General features: G+C 44.5%; 1 protein-coding gene across 6 annotated transcripts in view; it reads left to right on the forward strand.

The window, feature by feature from the left end:
- LOC138844720 (protein sidekick-1-like) overlaps positions 1-27,837 on the forward strand; it is a 193,819-nt gene that overhangs the window by 63,106 nt on the left and 102,876 nt on the right. For 2 of the 6 annotated variants that reach the window (XR_016217602.1, XM_089309499.1), the window contains exons 3-4: positions 39-133; positions 7,211-7,368. Coding sequence is in view for 3 of the 6 variants with exons in the window: in XM_089309499.1 (XP_089165625.1) it covers positions 39-71 (33 nt within the window). In the remaining 3 variants the exon portion in view is untranslated. Of the gene's footprint in view, positions 1-38; positions 134-7,210; positions 7,369-17,076; positions 17,521-18,977; positions 23,363-27,837 lie in introns of those variants that run through there. The other 4 variants (XR_011380958.2, XM_089309501.1, XR_016217603.1 and 1 more) reach the window with 3 other exon arrangements.

A 27,837-nucleotide genomic window follows, 5' to 3' on the forward strand; every position in this document is an offset into this window, starting at 1 on the left:
TCGAATTAATTTGCACCTAATCCGGTGACTTTCCACAGACTGCACACAGGGAGGAGAAAGCAGAAGCTTAGAGAAACCCCAAGAATCCCTCTTTGCTCTGTTCCAGCCTGCCCCAAGATTCTGATACCTCATCGTAAGTACGCGACTTTTTTCTATTTAAAGACTGGTTTGAAGGGCAGAGTTATAGATGAGGCGGTGAGGGAGAGATCTTCAGTGTGTGGGCTCACTCCGCCCAGGTTCCAGGTGGCTACAATGGCCCGTGCTTGACCAGGCCAGAGCCCTAGCCAGGTACTGTATCCAGTACTCCGGTGTGGGTTCGGGGGCCCAAGTCCTTGGGCCACTTCCTCTGCTTTCCTAGGCGTTTGAGGAGACAGCGGGATCACAAGTGGGAAAAGCCTGGGTGGGGCGGCGGTCGGAGCCATGGCATGGCGGGTGAAGCAGCCTGCAGTACCAGCATTCCATATGTGTGTTGGTTCGAGTCCCAGCAGCTCCACTTCTGTTCCAGCTCTCTGCTGTGGCCAGGCAAAGCAGTTGAAGACCTGTGTGGGAGTCCTGGAGGAAGCTCCTGGCTCCTGGCTTCATATCCACTCAGCTCTTTCTGTGGATGGTTGGTTGTGGTGGCCTTCCTGTCACTGGGTGGGTAGGGCCCGAGGTGCAGAGAGCGGGGAGGGTGTGTGTGTTTGAGGGGTAGTTGGGATAGAAAGTGGAGGAGGGAGGGGCTCAAGGGGGACGCGGGAGGAGAGAGGAAGGGGGGAGAATGAAAAGGTGATGTGTAGGTGTGGAGGTGAGGAAGGGAGGGGCAGAAACCCGCGTGGAGGAGAGGAAAGGGAGGTGGAGAGTGACAGGAGTCCTGGTGGGTGTGGGTAGTGGCGGGGTTTGGGAGAGGAAGAACTTTTCCCATGGCCTCGGTTGCGTCTTGGGTGTTTTCTGTCCCTGGCCAGCAGTAGCCTTGGTCGCGTCCTTGAGAAGAGGACCTTGACTCACGGCCTCTCTTCTCCAGGTTGTTCGGAAGTGTAAGGTGTGTGTGCAGGAAAACGGGCATGGGGCGCTCGAATTAATTTGCACAGAATCTGGTGAATTTTCACAGACTGCACACAGACAGCTTGATCACAAGTGGGAACAGCCTGGGTTGTTGGGGGTTTGGGGGTGTGGGGCGGGCAGAGCCATGGCATAGTCAGTGAAGCCACCGCCAGCTGTACCAGCATTCCGTATGGGTGTCTTCCTTTTCTGTGATACTTTTCTCTCCTTCCCCTGACAGAGGTAAGTATCCAGAGCTTTTGGATGTATTTCATTACAGAAATATTTCTGTTACACACTCTTTATATATGTAAAGTTCTTACCCATTTAATCACCATTTATTTGCTGTGTACCTATTTCATGCAAGACTGTGAGCTTGTCCAGGGCAGGACTTTATCTCTCTGCTTTCATTCCTGTAGTCTCTGGTCACAGTTGGTATTTGATATATGCAGAACTAACAGTGCCCTCACTGCTGCGTCTTGGGACAGGAAGTGATGGTTAATGAAGGCTCTGGTCACAAGAATAAAGGTCGGAGGGACAAGAAAGGATGTTTAACAGAATCAGCATTAATGAAGCACTTTCAGTTGTCAGGCTTCTTAAGGTACCGTTGTCTCATTTCTAAATAACAACACAAGGAGGGGAAGCAAGAGGTTTTTTTGTTTGTTTTTGTTTTTTTGAATTATACCACATTGTCCTGTCTAATTCTCTTCAAAGGTCTGTGAGGGAGGCACTTCTGATAGCCTTATAAATATTAGTTAAAGGAAGTGGGAACCTGCCCTAGGCCATATATCAAGATCAGTGAAGTTCCAGTTTAAATCCTGCTTTGCTTGCCCCAGAGCTGTGTCCCTCCTGGGGTTGGAACCTCAGCTTCCATCGGTTCCAGAGTTGGGGTATCAGAGAGGTGGTAGCTGGAGAAAACCAGTGGTCCTAGTCTTTGGGCTTGTCTGTGTGTGGAGCATAAATAACTACAGGGACTTGAGCTGTGTCACTAAGGACCCTTCTTGCTAATGCTGTGGCCTCATGCTGTGATTTGATAACATAGGTCTTGTGTCCTGGTTCACACCAGTGGGGAGTCTTGAGCTGTTGGCGGGGGGCGGGGGGGTCTGAGGGGAGGGTACCTTGCCACCCTGGGACTGGAACTGACTTTTAAGAGGGACCTTGAGGTATGAAAGGAGATTTGCTGGTAGGGTTAGGACCAGAGGGTTTGAGGAGTCCTCAAGGTCCCTGGTGATTAGTCTTTTTAAAATTTATTTATTATTTATTTCAAAGGAAGAAAGAAATATTTCATGCGTTAGTTTACTTCCCTAATGCCCACAAGAGCTGGAAAGGTATGTGAAGCCAGGGTCTGGGAACTCAATCCAAGTCTCCCATGTGAGTGGCAGGGATGTAAGTACTGCTGCCTCCCAGGTTGGAATAGTAGGAAGCTGGAATCAGGACTTCAGCCAGGACTTGATCCTGGGCACTCTAACATGAGCTGTGGGGATTGCAGTAGAGGCTTAGTCGCTATACCAAAAGCCCATCCCTGATTAGTCTTCAGTTCCCTCCTTCAAAGTGTGGCTGGCTAGTTGGGAGGGGTTTACCTCACCACTGCTAACTGGGCCTGCTGCACAATTTTGTGAGGACCTTGTTCCAAAGGCAGGGATAAAGGGCCACTAAAGATACTAAAACATAAAGCTCTTTCCTTTCTTCCACCTACCTCCTTGGCTCAGACTCATGCTCTTTTGACTGGCTTACAAAACACAAGTTCAAAGACAGAGTTTTGAGGATTTTTAAGACACCACCAGCAGAGGTTTAAACCCAGTGCAGGCCCTTCAGAGAGCGAGCCGTGTGACTGTTTCTGTGTGACCATGTAGGCTGCACGCCCATGAGGTTGGCCCTGGCTGCTGAATATAACCCATTGGCTTTAACCAGTCCAGGTCTAATCCTGTGACACTCCAGGGCACCTAGGCAGACTTATGTCTTATTAAATCAGCTCCCTGAGGATTGTGTGGACTAGTCAGTCATACTGTCTCGTGATCACGCTCCTCGATTTTCTTAGAGACCTCTTGTCTTGCCTAGCTAGGACTGGTATCTTTTTCTAGAGTAAGGCTCCTCACCCCTGACCTAGAGCACTGAGAGGAACTGGAATGCTGCTGTGTGGCAGAGACCTCCTGCAAGTTCTCTGAGCAGTACTGGGTCCCCACAGCTCCGCTTAGTGTTTCTATGGTACCACACTTTGAGAACTGTGCTCGCAAATGACTCATGGGACAGTCTGTCCCTGCTCTATTCCTGCTCTGAGCCTGGCAATCAAGGTCCAGACAAGGCCCCTGATAGAAATGTTGCATCCAAGCAGCCCCCTTATAACTAAGGTCACCTCAAGATCCCCACAAATGGATCTTGGACCAGAGGTCAGGTCTTTATGTGCAACTTGAACACTTCCTGCCTTGGGAAGTTCACTGCCCCCACCCCAGGACATGTTCTGAGCTGCTTGGTCCTAGGTGTAGAGGCTCTGGCCTCTGGAAATGTACTGAGTTGACTTCTGAGTTTCCAGATGCCAGAAAACATGTAACAGAGTTCCTCGGATCTGTGTGACCACTTGGATATCCAACTGTGATTGCAGACACCCATGGTGAAGACTTTTGAGTGCCGCCTCATGGTGGAGCTGAGTGCTTCCTGCTGGGACTGTGGGATCTTCCTGGGATGCCAGGGTGGCACAGCAAGCCATGGTGCTCTGGAGGCTGTCACTAAATCTGTGTGTAGCTTAGAAGGTAAAACTGTGTCTTTCCAGTAGTATGGAGCAGAGCCTCAGGACGAGGAGATGGTCCTATCAGAACTTGATGCTGGGGCCGGCGCTGTGGCACAGCAGGATAAAGTGTTGGCCTGCAGTACTGGCATCCCATATGGGTGCTGGTTCATGTCCCAGCTGCTCCACTTCTGAGCCAGCTCTCTGCTAAGCCCTGGGAAAGCAGTAGAAGATGACCTGAGTCTTTGGGGTCCTGCACCCGTGTGGGAGACCTAGAAGAAAATTCTGGCTCCTGGCTTTGGATCAGCTCAACACTGGCCATTGGCAGTCATTTGGGGAGTGAACAAGCTGTTGGAAGACCTCTCTGTTTCTGTCTCTGTCTCTCTAACTCTTTCAAATAAGTAAAATAAATCTTTTTTAAAAAAGAACTTAATGCTAATGTGTGCATTTGTTCTAACTTGGAAAGGAAATCTCATTCCTCTGCTTCAAGTCACCTTGCAATTCAGGAAGGGCAGCATTTTTTTGCGTTAGGCTTCTTGCGTCTTCTCTGCTGGCTTCTCCCTTGTAAATTATCATGTAGCATCATCCTTTGCTCTGGTAGGATTCATTTTTAAAACCATGCTTTTTCTTTTCTTCATCAGAATAGTTCAGAAAGTTAATGGGAAATGGAATCAAAAGATACCTTTATTTTAGTGTAAAATTTTTTTAAGCCCATGCATATTTTTTGTAATACGTATGTTTTATATAATGTTTGAAGATCCCTCATGTATCATAACAAGTCTTTACAAATTTTGGTCATTGTCTTGGTCCTTTAGTTATTAGGAATAAATTATTTTGTTAGGTTGAAATTAGCCTATTTGAATTAGTGCCGGATCTCATTTGCTGTGACATAAAGAATTGCTTTATGGATAATGAAAGCACCTTAATGATGTGGTCTAAAGGAGAAAACAATATTACTCAAGCTATTAACACCAGGGGACTTCTCCCTGACCTCTTAACAGTGCCCTGCAAACTGTACATTATTGTACTCTTGAGGATCCAGGGGCTGAAGTCTGGCCTGAAGGTATTTTAGAGAATGCTCCATGTGGGAAAGTCATAAGAAAACCAGTAGCAGTTAATGAGAAGGCAGAAGAGACTTCTAGAATTGAACTGACCACAAGGTTTGCTGGGATTTTTTGAGCAGCACAGCAAGCACTAGGTTGTCTGTGTTGGGCACCAGATACAATCACTACAGCCTTGTGAAATTAGAAACTATGCCGTTCTGGCCGGCGCCGCGGCTCACTAGGCTAATCCTCCGCCTAGCGGTGCCGGCACACCGGGTTCTAGTCCCGGTTGGGGCGCCGGATTCTGTCCCGGTTGCCCCTCTTCCAGGCCAGCTCTCTGCTGTGGCCAGGGAGTGCAGTGGAGGATGGCCCAGGTGCTTGGGCCCTGCACCTCATGGGAGACCAGGAGAAGCACCTGGCTCCTGGCTCCTGCCATCGGATCAGCGCGGTGCACCGGCCACAGCGCGCCGGCCGCGGCAGCCATTGGAGGGTGAACCAACGGCAAAAGGAAGACCTTTCTCTCTGTCTCTCTGTCTCTCTCTCTCACTATCCACTCTGCCTGTCAAAAAAAAAAAAAAAAAAAAAGAAACTATGCCGTTCTGCAGAATTGTGTTTGAGAGACTCAGCCTACAAGGAATGCAGGTGAGACAGAGCATCTCTGACCTTAACAGAGGCAGTGTGATTGGTCATTCTTTACTTTCCCTTTATATTGCTATAGCAACTTTAAAATGCCTTTTGTTTAAAAACCTGAGGGAATGTATGTGAAAAGTCATTTTGGCAATCTTTGGTCATCAGTAAATTCACCATCTTACGTGTGTTATAACTTACTGAACCCGTGGTACTAGGAACTTGATAGACTTGCAGCATTAGACTACAATTTTCTGCTTGCTCAAAACTGAGGGAGTTGGAGCTTACCCAGCATAATTAGAAATGTACCCTCTATTTGAAGCCTTGGCAAGAACAATAATTTAGTATCGTGGCTGTGTGGCACTGGTAGAATGTGTTGTTCAGTCCTGAGTTTGGGCACCTTGTTTGTTTATGACAGAAAACAGCTTTCAGAAACTTCCTGGTGGATAAAATACTCTTTTCACAATCTGGTGGTTTCACTGCTTTTTTTCTAAAGGTTTAATTTTCCCTTCGAGTGCAGGCATGTTCATTTTATCAAAGCTGGCATTTTCTCTTCTTTAAAAATTAAAGTCTTGAGTATTCTGAAGAAAATTTCGCAACCATTAGGGTATATAAGTGTGTGTCGTGTGAGCATAATTACAAGGATGAAATGCTTTGCTTTTGAGTAGTAGTGGACCAACACTTGGTGTGCTAAGCAACATAGTTTTTATTCTATTTTGTGGTTCAAAGGCTGCTTACTACTGCTCCTGATCTTAGATTATCTTAGTCCTTTTTGTCAAATGGATTTAGAGCGCACAGCACCTTTTTATCCACCTTCTCTCTGAAAAGCAGTGGGAGATAGAGCAACTTTTTTAAAGATTTATTTATTTATTTGCGAGGTAGAGTTACAGAGAGAGAGGTTTTCCGTCCAATGGTTCACTCCCCAAATGGTTGCAATAGCCAGAGGCGAACCGATTCAAAAGCTGGAGCCAGGAGCTTCTTTGAGGTCCCCTACATGGTTTCAGGGGCCCAAGAAGTGAGGCTATCTTCTGCTGCTTTTCCAGGCTATAAGCAGAAAGCTAGATTGGAAGAGTAGCATCGGGGGCACGAACCGCACCCATGAGGGATGTTGGCGCTGCCAGAGGGATGCTTTACCTACTTTACCACGGCGTTGGCCCACAGAGCAAATTTTTAAGCCAAGAGCCAGGAGCCCAAGAGCTGGGCCATCCTCCGCTGCTTTCCCAGGCACATTAGCAGGGAGCTGGATTGGAATCCGAGTACCAGAACTCGAACTGCTGCCTATATGGGATGCTGGCACCGCAGGAGTCACCACTACACCACAGTGTTGTGGTGCAGTGGGTTAAGCCATCACCTGTAATGCCAGCATCCCACCCTTGTTTTCTTTCTGTAATCTAGTAGTTGAAAAACAGCCACCACTCCCAATGCATGAGTCCTATAAAAGCAATTTCACTTTATTTGAACACTCTAAGGAGAAAAAGCAGAAGAGTATGTATTGTACCTAAAGAGAAAAACTCTGTCAAATTTTAAATCGAATGGTGGAATAAATTCCATGACAAAAGTGAAGCAAACAATTGACCTGTGGCCCCACTGCGCTGGCGCCTGGCTTCACTGCCTACTGGGGACAGACAGCAGGAGCCCAGGAGAAGCCTGGAGCCACACCCCTGCGCGGGCTTGGTCTTTGTTTTTTGATTGGTTGGAGCCTGCAGGTAATCTGACCAGAAATGATGTATGCTATTAAATACCGAGTTTATAAAAGGGGTGCTCAGTGCTGCTGTTTCTCGTTTCTCTTCTTGGTGTCCAGCGCCGTGGAGTTCTTCATTGGAGCATGTGCTAAGCCCTGGCCCTAAGAACAAGGAGGTGAGCAGCCGAGAGCAACACCTACAGGAAGGGCCGGGCTGCCGGTGTCGGAGGAGTGGCAGTGGATTCAACAGGACCCTCAGGTTTGTCCATTCTCGCCTGGTGAGTCTTCTTGAAATGTTTGTGCGTATCATATGCCGGTCCTGGACACAGGCAGGGGACACGTGGGCCTTCAGGAGCCAGGGGGAGGGAAGAATAAATTGTATGTTATAAATCGAATACTGTATTTTATATGATAACCTTTTATTATATATTATAAATTTCATATCATATGTTCTAAATAGATTTTAAATTGTATATTGTAAACCGTATATGTGCTCGGAGGTATCACAGACAGTTCCAGGAGGTGTGAGCCTACCTGGCTGAATTCTGATGCCAGGATGGGTGAACCAGCAGGTGCCCGCAGGTGAGTCATCTTCTTATAGGTGGGCAATTAAGATGCCCAGCAACTGTGTTGATTTCCAGGTCTCTTGTTTTATTTTCTGGATTTATAGTTCTACTTAGTGGATAGGAGCTGAGAAAGTGGATCTGGTCATCCAGGAAGGAAGTTCCTGCTCACAGGCTTTGCTTCCTGTTTTTCCTAATTTGCTAAGATAGTTTCTCTCAGTTTGCATTGAAGGTTCTCCAACACAGCAGTAATAACTTTGACTGCTAAACCCAAAAAGATGGTTGTACATTCTTGTCATCGCCCCACTGAATTCTAATTCTGCCTCTGTGATATCCAGTGTTTCCCTAATTTTATGAAAAAGTTCCTGAGGAATACATTGTTGTATTGTGTTAATGAGTGTGGTTATCTGGGAAGACATATCATGTAAAATTTACATATCCCAGTCATACTATTGCATTAACTAGGAATATGGGGACTCCGTTTATCATCAGAGGATGGCACCGAAATTTTGAGAGGGTAGCATTACTTCCTAAGTATATTTGTTTCAGGTATAAAACTATAAGGTTCTGAATAACTCAATACAGGTTCTTTTTACTTCTAAATTCGATTTTGAAATACTGAAATCATTCGGATTATGATATTTGTAGACCATTTTTAGGTCTGAGAAGGCAGGGGCATTGTTTCTGGGCAGTATCCACTCTGGTTGCCGTGTAATTGGTTCTAAACCATCGGTTGGTGAATTGAAATCCCTGTTTGTCCTGTGTTTTAAACAACACAAAATTTCAAAATCCGTAGGTATTGTGTTTTGTGGTTTGGTTCTTACAGTATGTGGTGAATTAAGTCTCCCTTCCTTCTGGTTAGCAGTTACTTGTGTTGATATCCCAGGATCATTCCTTGATCCTCATCTTATGAGATGCTGACCAGTGACTACTCCGAAACAGCTCCTTGGTGCACGTCCTCGTGGATGTTCCAGTTTCCTCATTATCCACTCTTGGTGTTCCTGTTAGTGCTGATTGTTCAAATCCAGAAGTTGAAATGACCCCATGTTCAGTCTATGTGTTTGTTCTCACTGGTCTTCTCATCCTAGGCAGCCTTATCTCTGTACCGTGTTTCAGGAAGGTCTTGGCTCTTTCTCTCATCGTTAGCTTGACCTATTTATATTGCCCATGGTTTTCTCGTGTTGGCTATTTTCAAACTTGATTCCTTGATTCCATAATTTGCCCTCACACACAACAAACCAAGAAAAATCTGTTCTTTTGTTTTCTCATGCTCCCAGTCCACAGATGTTCTCTGATAACAATCACCAGGCATCTCAAAGGCTGTCTGGTCCCTACACCCTTCTCAAAGCCACATGAATATGTGATTCTTTTGCTTTTCACTTTTGCGTCTCAGTTCTGTCACCTTTTCCACAAACCTCTGTTCCTGTGACTACCATGAAACTTTAGCATCTCCCACAAAAAGCCTAGGCTAGCAACTACTAGTGCACTACTAATAAGAAGTTAAAATATAGAAACTTTGTGAGGAAATTCCAAAATTAGAGTGGTTTATGCCAAACATCTTAAGATGCTTTTCCTCTGCTTAACTAAAGTCATATCTATGGGGGAAAACTAGGTGAAGAGTTTTCTACAAACAATGCCTTTGTTACCTCTATACAATTGTGTTTGTGAGTTATGTAGGCCTCTATAATTACGTATGGGGAAACTAAAACTGTGACTTGCAGTTCAGTATTGCAAATATTATAAAGCTTTCTACTGAAGTGCTGTAGTGAGAGAACAGGCATGGAGTCCAGGAAATCCTTCAATGAATTGGTATATGTGTAGTTTTCAGAGTGCTGCTTTCAAAGACATTTAAACCTTGTAAACATTTTCATACATATGATGTTAAATTTAAAAGTACTGCCTCAGCAAACACTGAGCTCTATGTGATTGATAACTCCTCCTACACTAATGGATCACCTTGCTTGATTTCCCCACCTGATTACTATGGAAGATGACATGTGAGTGTCAAATGGGGAAAGAAAGGTTTTTCTTAAAGATTTATTTATTTGAAAGGCAGAGCTACAGAGAGGCAGGGGCAGAGAGAGAAAAAGAGAGAGGTCTTCGATCTGCTGGTTCACTCCCCATAGGGCCGCAATGGCTGGAGCTGAGCTGATATGTAGCCAGGAGCCCGGAGCTGCTTCTGGGTCTCTCTGTGGGTGCAGGAGCCCAAGCACTTTGGCCATCTTCCACTTTCCTAGGCTATATCACAGAGCTGGATCAGAAGTGGAGCAGTGGGGACTCAAACCAGTGCTCTTATGAGATGCCGGCACTACAGGCAGAAGCTTTTCCTGCTATGCCGCAGTGCTGTCCCCAAGAGATATTCTTGTAGTAGACTAATGTTCATGGTGTATAGCCCTCTGCTCTGTGCAGGTAGAATTTGAGTAATTCTTGGCAGACCCTAAATTTTTGAGGTACATAGAGATAATATGATAAATGTAATGGGACCCACAGTTTTCTGATAAAATACTTCATGATATCTACTGGGGTCCTGCCATTTATGAAAATGGGTTCTAAAGCAACCTGATCAGTGAAGACGTTGCCACCTATTGATCCAGTGAAGCAAGTGCAGCGTGAGCACCTCTGACCCTGGCAGAGGCTGCAGCCCCTGGTGACTAAGATGCCGTAGGCCTGTACTGCTACTCATTCCACGGGGAAGGCCCTGCCATACTGCTGTGAGCATCCTGGTTTAATATTTTGGTATTGCCATGTTTTGCTTTGTTCTTCAACTTAAATACATGATATCTCCATTTGGTTCGTTTATTTCCTCTTGCAGTTTTCACAGCTAAATTTCTTTTTTTAATAATTTTTATTTATACAGAGGTGAACAGATATCATGTGTTTCATAGACACAGATTGAGGAGTATAGTGATACTTCACCTTTCCCTCCTCTCCCCAGCATGCTGCCCTCCTCCCTCCTTCCTTTCCTGTGATTACAAAATAAGCTGAAAGAATGTCATTGTGAAAACTATAGGAAAGTGTAAATTCTAAAACTTGACAGAACTAACTCCATAATGTGTAGCTCCTGGTAGGAACTGAAAAATGCAGATTGGGCTGTTTAAAAATTGTCATGCATTTCAATATGGAAACCCTAGGAATTTAGATTGAGTTTAGGTGTGAAACTACCATGGTGCCTCCCCAAAGGTGTGTTCTCAAAACATAATGTGCCCACAACCAACTATTGCTTTGAACCAAGGGCCATTGTGGTCACCAGTGATGGGAAATGGAAGGCATTTTAGGGCAGTGAGCCTGAGGACTGTGACCAAGACCTGTCCCGGTGAGTCAGTGAGAGATCAAACTATGCATGAGCCCCCTGGCTCCAAGCCCCAGCACTTGCCCCATCTTCCTATCAGCCTTCATTTACAAAGTACAAATTCAAGTGAAATCCAGCAAGAATTTGGACAGCAGAGAGCGTACTCTTTTTTGTTGGGTCCAGTTGCCATGTCACTGGTGACATGCTGATGAAGCAGGCCCTGCCTTTTCAGTTCCATGGTTTAATTGGGCGAATTCTCAACCTGCTTGTAATATGTAACTGTGTTACATGCATATAGGAATGTACACCCATCGGTGGGAGAATACCATATGGTATTAGAATTATAATTCTAATTTCACTTCTCACTTTCCTGGTTTCCTTCAGATATACTAACTTTTATTTTCTATTTCTGAGTTTTCAGTCTGAGGGAGGTGAGGTGACAGTGTAATGTGTTACTTGGATATTGTCTTAAATATTCTCTTGATAGAAATCCTGAATCTTTATTTTCAAGATATAAACTGCCTGAAATTTAGTTTAGTCAAGTTCATGAATGTTTTTCTTAAGATTTATTTATTTGAAAGTCAGAGTTACACAGAGAGAGAAGGAGAGGCGGAGGGAGAGAGAGAGGTCTTTCATCTGCTGGATCACTCCCCAGTTGGCCGCAATGGCCAGAACTCTGCTGATCCGCAGCCAGGAGCCAAGAGGTTCTTCCAAGTCTCCCACGTGGGTGCAAGGGCCCAAGGACTTGGGCCATCCTTTACTGCTTTCCCAGTCCATAGCAGAAAGCTGGATTGGAAGTGGAGCAGCCGGGACTTGAACCGATGCCCATATGGGATACCGGCACTGCATTTGGTGGCCTCACCTACTACGCCACAGTGCCAGCCAGCCCCAATCATGAATGTTTTAAAACTCATTTCTTTCCCATGAAGCCTACCAAAACCCCACAATATTAACCTAAGTTCCTTAATTTTTATTTGCATTTTAAGTATAGGAACCTATTTTTGCATGTTTTATTTTTCCAGCCTTATTACAATACAACCGAGAAACAAAAATTGTATATATTCAAGGCATGCAATGTGTGTTTCGATATGAGTCTGATCTTTACATTGCATTTTCACACAAACTTTTCGACTCTCCTGGTACTTACCATACACTATGAAAGGGGTAGTGCAATGAAGCTACTTAACAAAGTTATCACTCCTATAGTGTTTTTAAAATTTTTAAATTTTATTTATGTATGTATTTTCCCAGAAGATTTATTTGAAAGGCAGGGTTCAGCGCCATGGCTCACTTGGTTAATCCTCTGCCTGCAGTGCCGGCATCCCATATGGGTGCCGGGTTCGAGTCCCGGTTGCTCCTCTTCCAGTCCAGCTCTCTGCTGTGGCCCGGGATGGTGGAGGATGGCCCAAGTGCCTGGGCACCTGAACCCGCGTGGGAGACCAGGAGGAAGGACCTGACTCCTGGCTTTGGATCAGTGCAGCGCCAGCTCTAGGAGCCATTTGGGGAGTGAACCAACAGAAGAAAGACCTTTCTCTCTGTCTCTCTCTCACTGTATAACTCTACCTGTCAAAAAAAAAAAAAGGCAGGCAGCAGGGAAAGAGAGTAAGATAGAGTGAGAGAGAGGATGAGGGATATCTCATCTCATACATTATTTCACTCCTCAAATGTCTTCAGTGGCAGGGCTGGACCCCAGGTCTCCCACTTTGGCACAGTGGCCCAAGCCATTGGGACATCTTCTAGTGCTTTGCCAGGCACATTAGCAGGGAGGTGAATGGGAAGTGGAGCAGCTGGGACTCGGTCTGGTGCCCATATGGGATGCTGGCCGTCTAGGTGGAGGCTCAAGCTTTTACACCCCAGCTCCAGCACCATAACCATATATTTGTATCTTGTGACTAACATCTCTTCATTTTTCCTGCTCTCTGTGTTAGTTTGACTTTTGTATATTCCACATGTAAGTGTGATCATGTAGTATTTCTTATTTCTGTGTCTTGTTTCACTCATTGTAATGTCCTGTAGTTCCATACTTTTGGATCCATCTCGTGAGAAGTAGTAGTATTTCCTTTGTTTTTAAGGTTTGGTGAGGATTCCACTGTGTATGTATCCCAGTTTTCCTTATGGGTCCATCAACAAAGATTTGGGTTATTTCCATATCGTGGAATTGTGAATGATGCTGAAGTGAATGTGGGGGTGCAGACAATTCTCTGAGATGGTGGTTTTCTTTTGGATTCATGGCTAATAAAGGTTGTTCCTTTTTTTAATTTCATTTGAGGAACTTCCATATTGCTTTTCATAATGGCTGGCACAATTTACATTCCCTCCACTAGTGTGTGTTCTGTTTTCTCTACATTGTGCCCGATATTTGTTATCTTTTAACTTTTTAATAGTAGCCGTTTAACAGATATAATAACCACTGTCATCTTGATTTGCATTTTGCTGATGATAGCAATGTTCAGAACTTTTTCACATACCCTCAGGGTACATTGTATGTCTTTGTTGGAAAACATTGATTCAGTCCTTTGTCCTTTTTAAATTGTATTCTTTGCTGCTTAGTGGTATGCATTCCTTGTATTATTCCCTTGATCACACCTCCGGTTTGCTAATATTTCCTCCTATCCATTGGTGTGCCTTTTCATTTCACTGATCTTTGCTTTACTAGTTTGTTGGGGTTTCATTTCCTTACATTTGCTTTTGCTCTCTGTGCTTTAGTTGTTAGCACATAAGCAACCACTCTTGAGGCTGATGTCAAGGAATTTTCTACTTTGTAAGTTGTAAGTGTTCAGATCTTCTGTATGGACTTTCAGTTCATTTTGAGCTGATTTTAATATGTGGTGTAACAGTGATACAGTTTCAGTTTTGGACATGTGGTTATCTAGGTTGCTTCAGCCTCAGATGTGGGCCTTTACGTCCAGTGACTGCATGTTTGGTAACCCTGGTGGGCCAGGGCCCCCAGTGTCTTCAGTTGGATCCATTAAACCAGATGCTGTGGCTGGAGTTGGGCAGGAGCTTGGCATGTGTAATGATTTGGGAGTAGGAGACCATGCAGTGATGGGGTCAAGACAGGGGACTGTGGCCTCTTCCTCTGGAAGCCAGGGCTATATGAGGGTGTGTCAGACAGTTTTTTGAAGGGTAGACATTTGGCATGGTGGGAAAGACAATGCTCAGGATACCAGTGGCAGCCAGTGATGGCTTAAGTAGTTGGATTCTTGCTACCACATTGGAGACCATCTTCCAGCTTCAGCCTGGGTCAGATCAGCCCTGAGTATTTTGGACATTTGGGTAATGAACTACTAGATGGGTGGTATCTTCTCTCTCTCTCTCTCTCTCTCTCTCTCTCTCTCTCTCTCTCTCCTCCCCCCTCCCCCTTATTGTTTCTCCGTGTTTTGCTTTTGAAACCAATTGCAATATTAAAACTAGGTGGAAAAAATGGTTTACGGATGATTATCCCAGTAGCTTTAGATTACTGAGTCATTTCCTAGGATCATGCAGGGGGATGTGTGTAGCTCACAGTAATCTGTTATCTTTTATTAGAAAATGAAATAAAGGAGCTCAAGGCTCTGTCCATAAAATAATGCCAAAGATTAATGTAGATTTGATCAGTACAAATTTTATATGAGTATTGAAATGTCACACTAGCCCATAAATATGTACAACTCTTGTGGATGAAATTTAAGGAAAAATACCAACATGTTACTTGGTGTATAAAGTTAAGGGGTTTTAAATGATTAATGTCACAACTAATATTAGAGTATTTGAAAATGTTTAATTAATACAAGCAAAAACATAACCTGTAAATAACTGAACTGTTCTTTTCTTGTCATGCTCAGTCGAAGGGCTACCTGGCTGTGTTTTAAGTTGGTGATGATATTTATTTTAGATTGTTTCCTTTAATAAACTAAAATGGTAGTATGTTTTCATGTGTGTATGTGAAATTGAACAGCATCAGAGCAATACAATGAATATGAGATAAGCTTTTTCATATTTGGGATTTTATTGGTTTTTGAGAATCACTACAGAGACATTTTAATTTGTACACTATTCTTAACAAACCAGAAATTAAAAAAGTGAGGGCTTGTCATTCTTTTAAAATCTTTTATTTTTGAAATAGTGTATTTTTAAATTTACCTCATAAGAGCTTTATATTCCATTCAATAAAGAGTTCATCTATTAAGGAAGAATATAGGCAAGGGCAATAACAATAATCAAACAAAAAAGTCCTATCTTTATGATCGATTATGAACTTAAACTGATCACTTTAACTAGTAAGATAGTGTCAAAGAGATCACAGCACTCTGGCCTCAGAATCAGCCCTTAAGGCATTCGGATTAGGCTGAAGAGCCCATGAGAGTGTTTTTAGGCATGGAAAGTCAAGACACCCTGGCCAAAAAACAAACAAACAAAACAAACAAACAAAATAAACAAACAAAGAAAAAACAACCAAAAACAAAAAACCTAAGTGAAAGATCTCTGGGAGTGAGATCCCAGTGGAAAGAATGGGCCATCAAAGAAGGAGGTACCTTTCTCTGAAGTGAGGAGAGGACTTCCACTTTGACTATGACCTTGTCTAAATAAGATCAGAGTTGGCGAACTCAAAAGGCTTCCATAGCCTTGGCAACTCATGAGAAGAGCCTGGGGTGATTACTGACACCATAAACAAGAGTTTGAATCGTTAAGTCAACAACAGGATTCACTGTGCACTTACTCCCTACGTAGGATCTGTGTCCTTAATGTGTTGTCCAATGTGAATTAATGCTATAACTAGTACTCAAACAGTATTTCACACTTTGTGTTTCTGTGTGGGTGCAAACTGATGAAATCTTTACTTAATATATACTAAATCGATCTCCTGTATATAAAGACAATTGAAAATGAATCTTGATGTGAATGGAATGGGAGAAGGAATGGGAGATGGGAGGGTTGTGGGTGGGAGGGAAGTTACGGGGAGGAAAAAGCCACTGTAATCCAAAAGCTGTACTTTGGAAATTTATATTTATTAAATAAAAGTTACCAAAAAAAGGATCACCTAAATAAGACCAAGCGTCTGCTAATAGAAATAGATAGGAAAAGAAAAAAAAAAAGCCGGCTAATCCTCCGCCTAGCGGCGCTGGCACACCAGGTTCTAGTTCCGGTCGGGGCGCCGGATTCTGTCCCCGGTGCCCCTCTTCCAGGCCGGCTCTCTGCTGTGGCCAGGGAGTGCAGTGGAGGATGGCCCAAGTACTTGGGCCCTGCACCCCATGGGAGACCAGGAGCACCTGGCTCCTGCCTTCAGATCAGCGCAGTGCGCCGGCCACAGTGCACCGGCCGCGGCGGCCATTGGAAGGTGAACCAACAGCAAAGGAAGACCTTTCTCTCTGTCTCTCTCTCTCTCACTGTCCACTCTGCCTGTCAAAAAAAAAAAGTAATAGAATTAAAAAGGAGACAATGATCCAACATGGGAAGCAAGCCACACAGCAGACTCCTAGAATGACAACTACCCTAAACAGTGCTCTGGCCTCAGAATCAGCCCTTAAGGCATTCGAATCTGGCTAAAAAGCCCATGAGAGCATTTCAAGCATGGAAAGACAAGAAAGACACTGTGGCAAAAAATCACCCACATGAAAGGTCTCTAAGAGTGAGATCCCAGGGAAAGAAAGGGCCACCAAAAGAGGTCAGTACCTTTCTCTGAAGGGAGGAGGGAACTTCCACTTTGATTATGGCCTTGTCTAAATAATGTTGGAATTTGTGGACTCGAGGCTTCCATAGCCTTGGCAGCTCATGACCAGGAGCCTAGGGTGATCACTGATGTCAAATAGAAGAGTGTCAATTGTTAAATCAACAACAGGTGTCACGGTGCACTTGCTCCCCATGTAGGACCTCTGTCCTTAATGTGTTGTACTAGGAGAATTAATGGTAAAACTAGTCTTCAAACAGTACTTTAAAGTTTGTGTGTCTGTGTGGGTGCAGTCTGTTGAAATCTTTACTTAGTATAGAATTGATCTTCTGTATATAAAGATCATTAAAAATGAATCTCAATGAAGAATGGGATGGAAGAGGGGGTAGGAGTTGGGATGGTTTGCGGGTTGGAGGGTGGGTATGGGGGGAAGAACTGCTGTAATCCAAAAGTTGTACTTATGAGATTTATGTTTATTAAATCAAAGGTTTCTATAAAAATGACTACTACACTAATGTCGCTCCCCGTCTTCGTGGAGGAATGACACAGGACCCTGCGCTGTTCTTTTGTCTGCTCGGCCCTCCCCGGGTTTGCTGCTGGTTCTTCCCAGGTTGGCTACGTCCCTCCACCTCCGTGGAGGGGCGGGCCCCCTGCCACTTTCCCCACTTCCGCAGGGGAGCGGCACACCACCGGCCGGCTCTCTCGGGGGCTGCACAGGTGTTCCTTCAGATGTTCCCGGTGCATGTTGTCTCTCTCCTCCTTTTTTTTCCTCTTCCACCAATCCCAACTCTGCTACCCACACGCCGAGTACACTGCTCTCCTCCAATCAGGAGCAGGTCCTACAGTTTATTGGTTGAACTGGAGGCAGCTGTGTAGAAGCTGTTTCCTCCTCTCCCAGCGCCATATTGTGGGAGAGCAGATGCATAGAATAAGTCTTAATTCCAGTAACTTAGTCTAGTCCTAGTTGCTCCCAGTTGCTCCCCACACACTAATACACAGTAAATTTTAAAATGATCATGAATTATTAAAATTATAGTAGTATATCATCCTTAAGAATTTGTTTGATAAAGATATAAAAGAAAGTTGAACAAAACTATATTTGCAGCAATACTGATATACACAGGCATTAACTTTTTTATCTGTTTTTCTTTTGTTGTTGCCTGATTTCTTTTTTCGTAAAAGAAAATTTTAGCTCTCATATATAAAGGAGAACATCTAATATTTGTCTTTCTGTATCAGAATAATTTCACTGAGCATGAAGTCCTCCAGTTGCAATGATTTTGATACTAATAACAGGATTTCAGTTTTTATAGTACTGTAATATTCAGTTCTACATAGATGCATCCAGTTTTGCCAGCACCACTTACTGAATAGATGATACTTTTTTCCATTGTATAGTCTGGGCACTTCCATGAAAAATCAATTGTCTCTACCTGTTTGGATTGATGAATTAATTAAATTCCACTATCATGCTGCCTTGATTGCTATAGCTTTGTAGTAAGCTTTGAAGGCAGGCATTCTTATGCCTCTAAGTTGATTGTTTTTTAAATTTTGCTCAGGATAATTTTGGCTATTCTTGATATTTTGTGATTTCTTAGGGAATTTAGGATTATTTTCTCATTCTGTAAAAAATGTCATTGGTGTCTGATAGGAATTTCATTTATTTTGTAGGTTGCTTTAATTAATACAGGTATTTTAATTATACTAATTCTTCCAATCCGTGAGCAAGTTATATTTTTCCATGTTAGGAGTCCTTGATGATTCATTTCTTCAACATTTTAGAATTATCATTGTAGATATCTTTCACTTAATTGGTTACATTGATTCCTAAGTGCTTTATTTTTGTCTCTATTGTGTATGGGATTACTTTTTAGATTTCATTTTTGGCAAGTTGGTTGCTAGCATATAAAAAGCTACTGCTTTTGTATGTTGATTTTGTAACCTGTAACTTTACTGAATTGGTTTTTCATCTTGAACCATTTTTTTGGTGGAGTGTTTAGATTTTTCCATGCACAACATCATGTATTCTACAATGTTGTTGAATCCAGTTATTGTTAACAGTTGTGTTGAGGAATATTTAATGTGATAAATATAAGAGCATGTCAAAAAGGCTTAAAGTTTATCTGTGGAAAATTTCTCTGTCATTTGCCGTATGGGAAATAGTACCTGGTAGACTTGTGGACTGACGTTGTTAATGGAGTGCATGGGTTCACCCATTGGTTTATCGCTGGTTTCTGTGTCCCCCACAGACTCCCAGTGAGACAGTGAGGCTTCTTGAGGTTGTGTGCAGAGTGTTGCTGGCAGCCCCGTATAAGTAACATGGTCTCATGAGATCATTTCAAACATTTGTACCTCCACCTGGGTAATGCAGATTCTTGTGTGCTGCAGGATGGTGAGTCTGCATGCACCAGATGACAGCTGGCTGCTCCTCACATGCTGCCAAGTACCACCCAGGACATGGTTAAGAAAGTAGATGCCTTGTCTGCAACTGTCTCAGGTGGTGAAGTTCTGTATCTCAGACACCAAGGAAGTCCACACAGATGTATATACACCTTGCTGTGGATGGAGATACAAAGCCTGCCCAAAGACTGGACAGGAACAGATTGAGAAGGGCAACCTTGCTGTGTTCCTGACAGGAAGTAGCCTACAAATCACGGGGCAACAGACTTGGCAGCTGGCAGCTGTCACTGAGCCACATCAAGATCCTGTCCAGCTTGTCTGGAAAGCACAAACAGATGGCATCATGTTTGCACAGAGGGTGAACATAAACGTTTTCTACTGCAGTGGGTGTCCAGATCATGTTAAACACCACACTACAGCAGGAGCTTCTGTATTTCAATGGACGTGTACAATTAAGAATAAAAGAGAGCTGTTAGGCATTCTTCAGTGAGTATGTGCAAGCCACCAGCCCTGAATGGCAAAGCTGCCCCTAGGACAGTCCCAACCAAGCTACCTTGGCCCCAGTGGAATTATTTATTCACTTACTTAAGCGTTAGTCATTATGTTCCATTGAAAGACAAGAAAACAGATTTCCCACTGGTTGGATCACTCCACTTGAGTGGCAAGGGCCCAAATATCTGAGCCATCCTGTGTTTCCCAGGGTAAGCAGAAGCAGGAACCTGGATGTGAATGCATGACAGGTATTGATCCTAGATACTTTGCGATGGGATGCTGGCACCAAAAATGATGTCTTTAATTGCCATGCCAAATACAATGTATTGATGCCTTTATATACTAATTATTAGAATGGCAGTGTGAGATAGAGAGAGATGCTTCCATCTGTTGGCCTCACCCCCAAAGCCTGCAGACATTATTGGAAGGGCTAGGCCAAAGTCAGAAGCCAAGAACTCCATCCAGTTCTCTCACATTGGTGGAAGAGACCTAAGTAACTGACCCAATGCCTACTATCCATCAGAGTGTACATTAGCAGGAAACCTGACTGCAGGAAGATTATACTGAAATCCAGGCGCTCTGATATGGGACGTGGGTAACCCAAATGACATCTTAACAACTCTGTCACAGTTCCTTGGCTATTGTTACATTTTAATGATTTTTTATTTGGAAAAAAAATATTAGTGAGGGAACGACATAGAGATATCATCCCAACCACTACCTCACTCTCCAAATGGCTGCAACAGCTACAGATTAGCCAATGTGAAGCCAGGAGCAGGAACTCCATCTTCTTTTCCAACATGGGTTGCAGAGTCCTGAGATCTTCAGGCATCACCTACTGTCTATCCATGCACCTTAGGAGGAAGCTGGAGTGGAAGCATAGTAGCTGGGGCATGCCCCAGCACTACAATATAAAACGGAAGCATTGTTAGCTGTGCCACAACATCAGCATTCCCATTGTTACTTGTAAAAGCAGTCCCACCACAGGACCGAGCAAAACTTCTGGCCCTGTTGGCGGCAACTTCAGAAGTTTATCAACCTACGCAAACCCTAAGCACCCTGGGAAATACGAAGGCAGACACGTAGAGTGTTCACAGCCAGAGTTTGCTTCAGCATCTCCCTGCAGTCCAGTGCTGTGTAATCAGATGTGGTGCGCTCTCTGACTTCCTGTGATACATGTTGGGACCTATTCTGAACATCGTCAACAAAGTCAGTGGCTTCGCAGGCTGCACTGCTGCCTACTGGCTCATTTCAGGCAAGTCTCATGAGTTTCTGGACACCACTGAGGCCCTTCTAGACAGAGAGAAGACCACCAGACATTCAACCATGGTGGGATTCTTGTGCACACTAGCGGTAAGCAATCATCACCAGGCATCTTTGTGGATGACAATCACCATGTATTAGGGTCACATTATAGAGCCTTATGGATCATCAGGCACTAACTCCTATGGCATTGTGATCATTCCCAGTAAAGTGCATCAGTCATTATTCATTGACAGACTATGAAGAGGACATGCCCTTGGGTCGACTGCCATGGTCAGCATCAAGACAGGACCCAACCTCTTCCTATGAGTCCTTGTGTTGCTTCTGCCTACCTCTTCTTCTGCCTATCATTTCTGTTCCTTGGCATGGACAGCCTAAGACTTCTGTTCTTCACCTAGATCAATCCCAAGTCTTTTGTACTGATGCGGCATGGACACTTAACACACATCCCTATATTGTCAACACCCTAAAATATAACTCAAGAAGGACAAGTGGGGAATCGACATAGCTGTCCATGATAGAGTATAAGTATTCTTTGAAATACATTGAGTCATCTATTAACTCACCCATCAAGCACCTTCTCCAAGCTGGCAGATAGGAATGGAGGCATCCCGCAGGTTACCACCACCTCAAGAAGGTCAAGCTTCGCTTTGAATTTGCATTACTTGATATTATCAGACTGCCCCTGATAATTTTGCCATTATTGCTGTGGCAAGAACTGTATGTGTCTTGTGGAGATTTGGCACCATTTACTTTATTTTGTAAAGATTTTATTTATTTATATGAAAGTCAGAGTTATAGAGAGAGAGGAGGGGCAGAAAGAGAGAATTGACTGGAATGGCCGGATCTGCACCGATCCGAAGCCAGGAGCCAGGAGGTTCCTTAGGTCTCCCCCTTGGGTGCAGGGGCCCAAGGACTTGGGCCATCTTCTACTGCTTTCCCAGGCCATAGCAGAGAGCTGGTTGGGAATTGGAGCAGGGGATCTCAAACTGACGCCCATATGAGATGCTTACGCTGCAGGCCAAGGCGTTAATCCGCTATACCATAGCACCAGCCCCACCATTTCCTTTTAATTTGAAGGCCAACAATGCACCTTTATGAGACTTCCAGTCGACTGCCTCTGTGGTCCTCCAGGGTTCATGGTCTGTGTTAACAGGATCTGGCTGGCCTTCAGTTGTCTCCTAGCATCCACCTGTGACACTATGTTGAGGACATCGTTTCAACTGATAATCAAGAGGAGGAGGAAAAATGGGCCTCAATCATCAGCAACTGACTTCTTGACCAAGTGGGTATGGACCTTAGTTCCATATGAGATGAGAGCTTGCAACCTCAAATTTTTGGTCTATATTTTGAACAAGGATTTCAGAAAAATTCCTCAACAAATCCACATATATCTGCTTTTCCTCACTGATTCAGTTTCAACCAGGGAAGCCCAGCACATTTTCAGTTTCTGATAACACCAACTTCCTCACCTCTAAAGAACCCTAAGATTCATCTGTCTCACCAGCCACCCACAAGGATGCACCTTGGTCAGGCATACTTCCAAGGAAAAAGCTAAGGATTACTCTATGGCTAGTTTTTGGTTCTGAGGGCCCCATGGGTAAAGGATTTCAAGTTAGCTTTGCGCTTGTAGTGACACTACTGTTTGACTCAGAGAGTTTGGACTACCTCCCTCAGCATCATGAGCTGGGCCCTGGCCTCCAGCCACTGAGAATCTCTTGTTAAATGGGAGTGGTATTTTCAGAGGCCAGACAAACCCACACCCTGAGGAGTCTGTGTCCTTACGAGGATGTCAGCCTCTGACACTTCGTCTATTTACAGAGCCCCCATCAGTCATCTCACATTAGATACCTCCTTCCAGATACCGGGGTAGTGTCATGTGTCTCAGGGGGCAGAACTTGTGATCATCCTACTTGTCGTCGAGCAGTCCACCCTCACTCAAGGCCATCTTGAAATTCACATGTCCACCAATTCTTGGGACAACACCAATTCCTAATGACTTTGTGTGGCCTCAAACTGGACAGTCCTTACCCTTACTTTGGAGTTCCTCCTTTGGTGGGTCACTGTTGATATCTGTGCTACTGGCCTAACCTCACTGAGCAACTCAGCTATTTTGATTGCCAAAATTCTACTGCCTTTTAATGTAGCAAAACTGCATTTTATATTATCTACCTCCTTGCTTTCATAGGGGAGCCTCCCAGGCATATATGATTTAGGACTTAATAGGCCTATCAACTTGGATTTCAGCTTGTAGCTTTCCTATTGTATCCAAGTCAGTTGTGGAAGTCCCCCAGGAATGCCTGCTGTACAGGCAAAACTGTCATTCCTGCTTCTCGTGTGATTGCATTTGGAGTGGTGGTAACATAATCTGCCCAGAGGTCAGGACCTGACAGGCCATTGTGCCAGTCCAGGCACTACACCTATGGCAGGCCTTGAGCCTTGCACTCTGAAGACATGACCCCCCCAGGAAGAAGCACCTTAGCAAGGCCAGCCAGAGCCATGAGGACCAACAAGTTATGAAACTGCCTTGATTGCAGCCCAGGGCCCCTTGCAGCCATAAATTCAGTGCATTGGGGAGGTTGGCTGACTGTGAGTCAGGAGATTGCAAAGACCCAGGACTGACTATAGATACACTCAGCTGTTTCCCTCAAGGGAAGGGTTTGAAAGGGAAGGTCTGGGCACTGGGTTTCTTAAGGAGTGAAATTCAGATTCATGGACTCCCTACTAGAGCGGTGATAAATATGGTGAGATCTGCAGGATCCAGACTCAAGTTTCATGATCCTGGCAAAGTCGATTGATATATCCCTAGCTAGAGGAACATCCTCCAACGCTGCGAAGCCTATGGGGTTGATGCAGGCCCAGGAGGAAGGCACCACTTCTTACAACTTGTGGCCAGGTCCAGGGAGGCCCCTCGCTTGGATCTCCATTCCTTTTATCTCAGTTTTGCATTAGAGAGTACCCCCGCCCATGCTTTGATTGCATCTCTGTGACATAAGACCTCCTGACTGGAGTATAGCCTAGGGATCTCATTTGGAACACTTAAGAGTGCCATAGGCAGAATACACCAAAATCACAGGAAATGGGACTTGCCTCCTGGGAAAGAGAGTAAAGAGGGTTTTCCCGGTTTGCTGCTGAGGTCTAACAAGCTCTGAGAGCAGCACTGAAGTCCTATTGTGACCATCTGACCATCTGCCAATCAACAGTGAGGCCTTCAGGGAACATAGATGTTTGTTGAGCTTTGGGGTAAAATCTACATAAAATGAAATGAAACTCAGATGTACAGTTGGGTGCATTTTTTGTCTACATGAGCAGTGTGTGGAAAGTACAGATGCAAGGGTTTGAACCCACATGGGTGTCTCCTAACCAGCAATGGTTTGAACCCACATTGAAAGTGTTTCCTAAACACCAGTGGTTTGAACCCACATGGGAGTGTCTCTTAACCACCAGTCCAACAACTGAAGTAGCAGCTCCTTTGCCTTACAAGATCTCTGTGTGGCCCTTTGCAGTCAAACTCTTTGAACTCCAGTGGCCGCTGACAGCCATTCATTCGTGCGTTCTCCATCTCTATTTGGCCTTTTCCCAGAATGTCCTGTGAGTTTAATCTTAGCATGTAGACTTTAGGGTATGGATTCTTTCTCTTAGAAAAATGTACCTGAAATTTAGCCCAGTCAGCACATGACTTCACGGCTTGTTACTCTTTCTCACTGAATCCTGTTCCTCATTATGGATCTGATATAGTTTGCGTATTCATCCCTCATGAAGATCATCCAGTTTACAGTTTTTAGTGATTGTGAATAAGACAGTGAGCATGGCAAGGGGTTTTTATGTGTGCTTGTTTTCCAGGTCAATTGAATACATAGAGATACACATTTGGAGTCTGATGCTGTGTGTGTACTTTTGTAAGAAACTGCCAGATTATCTTAGAGTTCCTGTTCTGCTTTGAATTCCTTTCTTCAGTAAATGCGTGTTCCTGTTACTCCACATTCCTGTCAACATTTCCTATTAGCAGTTCTGTTTGATTTTACGCAAATAGACTTGCAGTGGTATTTCATCATGCTGTTAACACTCAGTATACTATTTTTGTGTGCTTATTGGAGATAGTGTCCTATTATATACGGTGCCAGTTGCGGGGTGGAGGGGTCACCTTTTTGCTCATTAAAAATTTTTAGGTTTCATTTATTTATGTGAGAGGTAGAGTTACAGACAGAGAAGGGGAGAGACAGAAAGATCTTCCACCCATTGGTTCACTCCACAAATGCCTCAATGGCCAGAACTAAGTCGATCCAAAGCCAGGAGCCAGGAGCTTCTTCCGGGTCTCCCACATGGGTGCAGGGGCTCAAGCACTTGGGCCATCTTCTACTGCTTTCCCAGGCCATAGCAGAGAGCTGGATTGGAAGAGGAGCAGCCAGGACACCACTAGTGCCAATTGGGGATTCTGGCGCTACAGGCAGAGGTTTAGCCTACTGAGCTACAGTGCCGGCCCCTCTGGATTAAATTTTAAGTGTTCAGTGTATAATCAGGAACAAGTCCTTCATTAGCTGTATGTTTTGTAAATATTTTCTCCTGATGCTGGCACTGTAGAGTAGCGAGTAAAGCCGCTGCCTGAAGGACGGGCCTCCCGTATGGGCTCCGGTTCGAGTCCAGGCTGCTCCTTTCCTGAAGCAGTAGAAGATGGCCCAAGTCCTTGGGTCCCTGCACCCACGTGGGAGACCCCGAGGAAGCTCCTGGCTCCTGCCTTCGGATCAGAGCATCTCCAGCCATTGCAGCCATCTGGGGAGTGAACCAGCAGATGGAAGACTTCTGTCTCTCTCTGCCTCTGTCTCCCTGTAACTCCACCTTTCAAATAAATAAATCCTTAAAAAATATACAATTTTCTCCCACTCCCTAATCATAACCCATTCTCTAGCTTTTTACTTCATTCTCTTTACAATATATTGGGCAGAATAAAAGTGTTGAAGTTCCACTGATCAATTTTTTTTCTGTCATTCTTGGAATATGCTTTTGCATTTTGCAAAAACTCAACATGAAATCAAAGTACATATCCTTCTGTATATTTATGGAATATTTATGATTTCATAGTTAATTAGATCTGTGGTCCATTTTAAATCAGTTCTGTAGAGGTATGTATTGAGAACTTTGTGCTTTGCTTTGCATAGGGGTTGTGGGGAGCAGCTCGGACTAGACTGTTACTGGAATTAGGACTTATTCTATGCATCTGCTCTCCCACAATATGGCGCTGGGAGAGAAGTAAACAGCTTCCGCACAGCTGCCTCCAGTTCAACCAATTAACTGTAGGACTTGCTCCTGATTGGAGGAGAGCAGCGTACTCGGCGTGTGGGCAGCCGAGTTGGGATTGGTGGAGGAGGACTATAAAGGAGGAGAGAGACGGCATGCACCAGGAACATCTATGGGGAACATCTAGCTGAAGGAACACCTGTGCAGCCCCCGAGAGAGCCGGCCGGTGGTGTGCCGCTCCCCTGCGGAAGTGGGGAATGTGGCCAGGGGGAACTGCCCTTCCACGGAGGTGGAAGGGATAGTAGCCAACCCGGGAAGAACCAGCAGCAAACCCGGGGAGGGCCGAGCAGACAGAAAGAACAGCGCAGGGTCCTGTGTCGTTCCTCCATGAAGAGGGGGAGCGACAGGGGTGCCAGATTGTTTCAGTATCATTTGTTAAAATGAGTAACCTGGATCCAGTGAGTTCTGTTGGGCCCTTGGTCAAAGATCACTTAAATTGGAGAACCAGTTTCTCCATTTTCTCCCACAGAGCTATACATCTGTCATTTTTTAACACAGCCCTGTCTTCCTTACTGTACTTGTATAGTAGAAGAATCTAAAAAGAATAGTTTGAGTTTCTCAGCATATCTCTTCTGCATAAGCATCGTTTTGGCTGTTCTAGACCCTTTGCTTTCTGTGTCCATTCCAGAATCAGCTTGGCATTGTCTACTGAAAAGCTTGCTGAGACCTGGACTGGTTTTGGGTTGAATCCACTCGACAGAGTGGGCAAAGCTGATAGTAGTACTGGGCCTTCTTAACCATGAAACATAGTCCAACTCTGCATTTATTTATATCTTTTATATCTGTTATGAGTGATTTGTAATTTTCTGCGAACTGATGCCCTAACATTTTGTTGAATTTATAACTCAGTGTGGCCTTTTTAGTGGCACAATGGGAATTGTCATTATTTAAGGCATTTTTGAAAGTTTTTACTTTACGTGTTTAATACTAGCTCCTCTACAGAGAAGCTCCACATTCTGATGGAATGTAGTTAGAGACTGGAAGGCAGTTAGGTAGATATGAATACTGACTGGATATTGTAGACTTCCAGCAATATTTGAAGGGTGATGATGCTCATGTTTAAAAAACAATTCTAAATTACTAATGCACACTGAGATATCTACAAATGCATTTGGCTTTGTTTAAGTTATTTTCCACTGGGGGAGTGGCTGTGTGAGGCGGGACGGGAGACTGCTTCAGATACCTGTAGGAACTGTGAGGATGGAATTTTTTGGTTTGGTACACTATTCATTCCTGATTGTTGAGATACATTGGCATAGTCAAAATAAAAAGTAAAAAAGGCAGAAATATGAGATCACAAATAGTAAAATAGGGCATAATTTGGATGGCCCTCACCCTCAACTCATTCCATGCATATTGTAGTCCAACCTGATTTTGCTCCCAGCTAGCTCTTGGTTGGCATTGACCCCTCACTCTGCACTCAAGCCCTTCTCACAACCTCCAGGTGGCTGAGATTTCCCATGACCTCATCTCTCCAAGCTCTGCTCTCCAGGCCACCTGTTAAAGTACAAGGATAGGCCGGCACTGTGGCTCACTAGGCTAATCCTTCACCTGCGGCGCCGGCACTCCAGGTTCTAGTCCCGGTTGGGGCTCCGGTTCTGTGCCAGTTGCTCCTCTTCCAGTCCAGCTCTCTGCTGTGGCCCCAGGAGTGCAGTGGAGGATGGCCCAAGTGCTTGGGCCCTGCACCCGCATAGGAGACCAGGGGGAAGCCCCTGACTCCTATCTTCAGATTGGCACAGCGCGCCGGCCGTAGCAGCCATTTGGGGAGTAGACCAACAGATGGAAGACCTTTCTCTCT

The sequence above is a fragment of the Oryctolagus cuniculus genome, chromosome 12 (assembly GCF_051225735.1).
Source record: "Oryctolagus cuniculus isolate XC-2025 breed Fujian yellow rabbit chromosome 12, ASM5122573v1, whole genome shotgun sequence".
Taxonomy (NCBI): Eukaryota; Metazoa; Chordata; class Mammalia; order Lagomorpha; family Leporidae; genus Oryctolagus; species Oryctolagus cuniculus.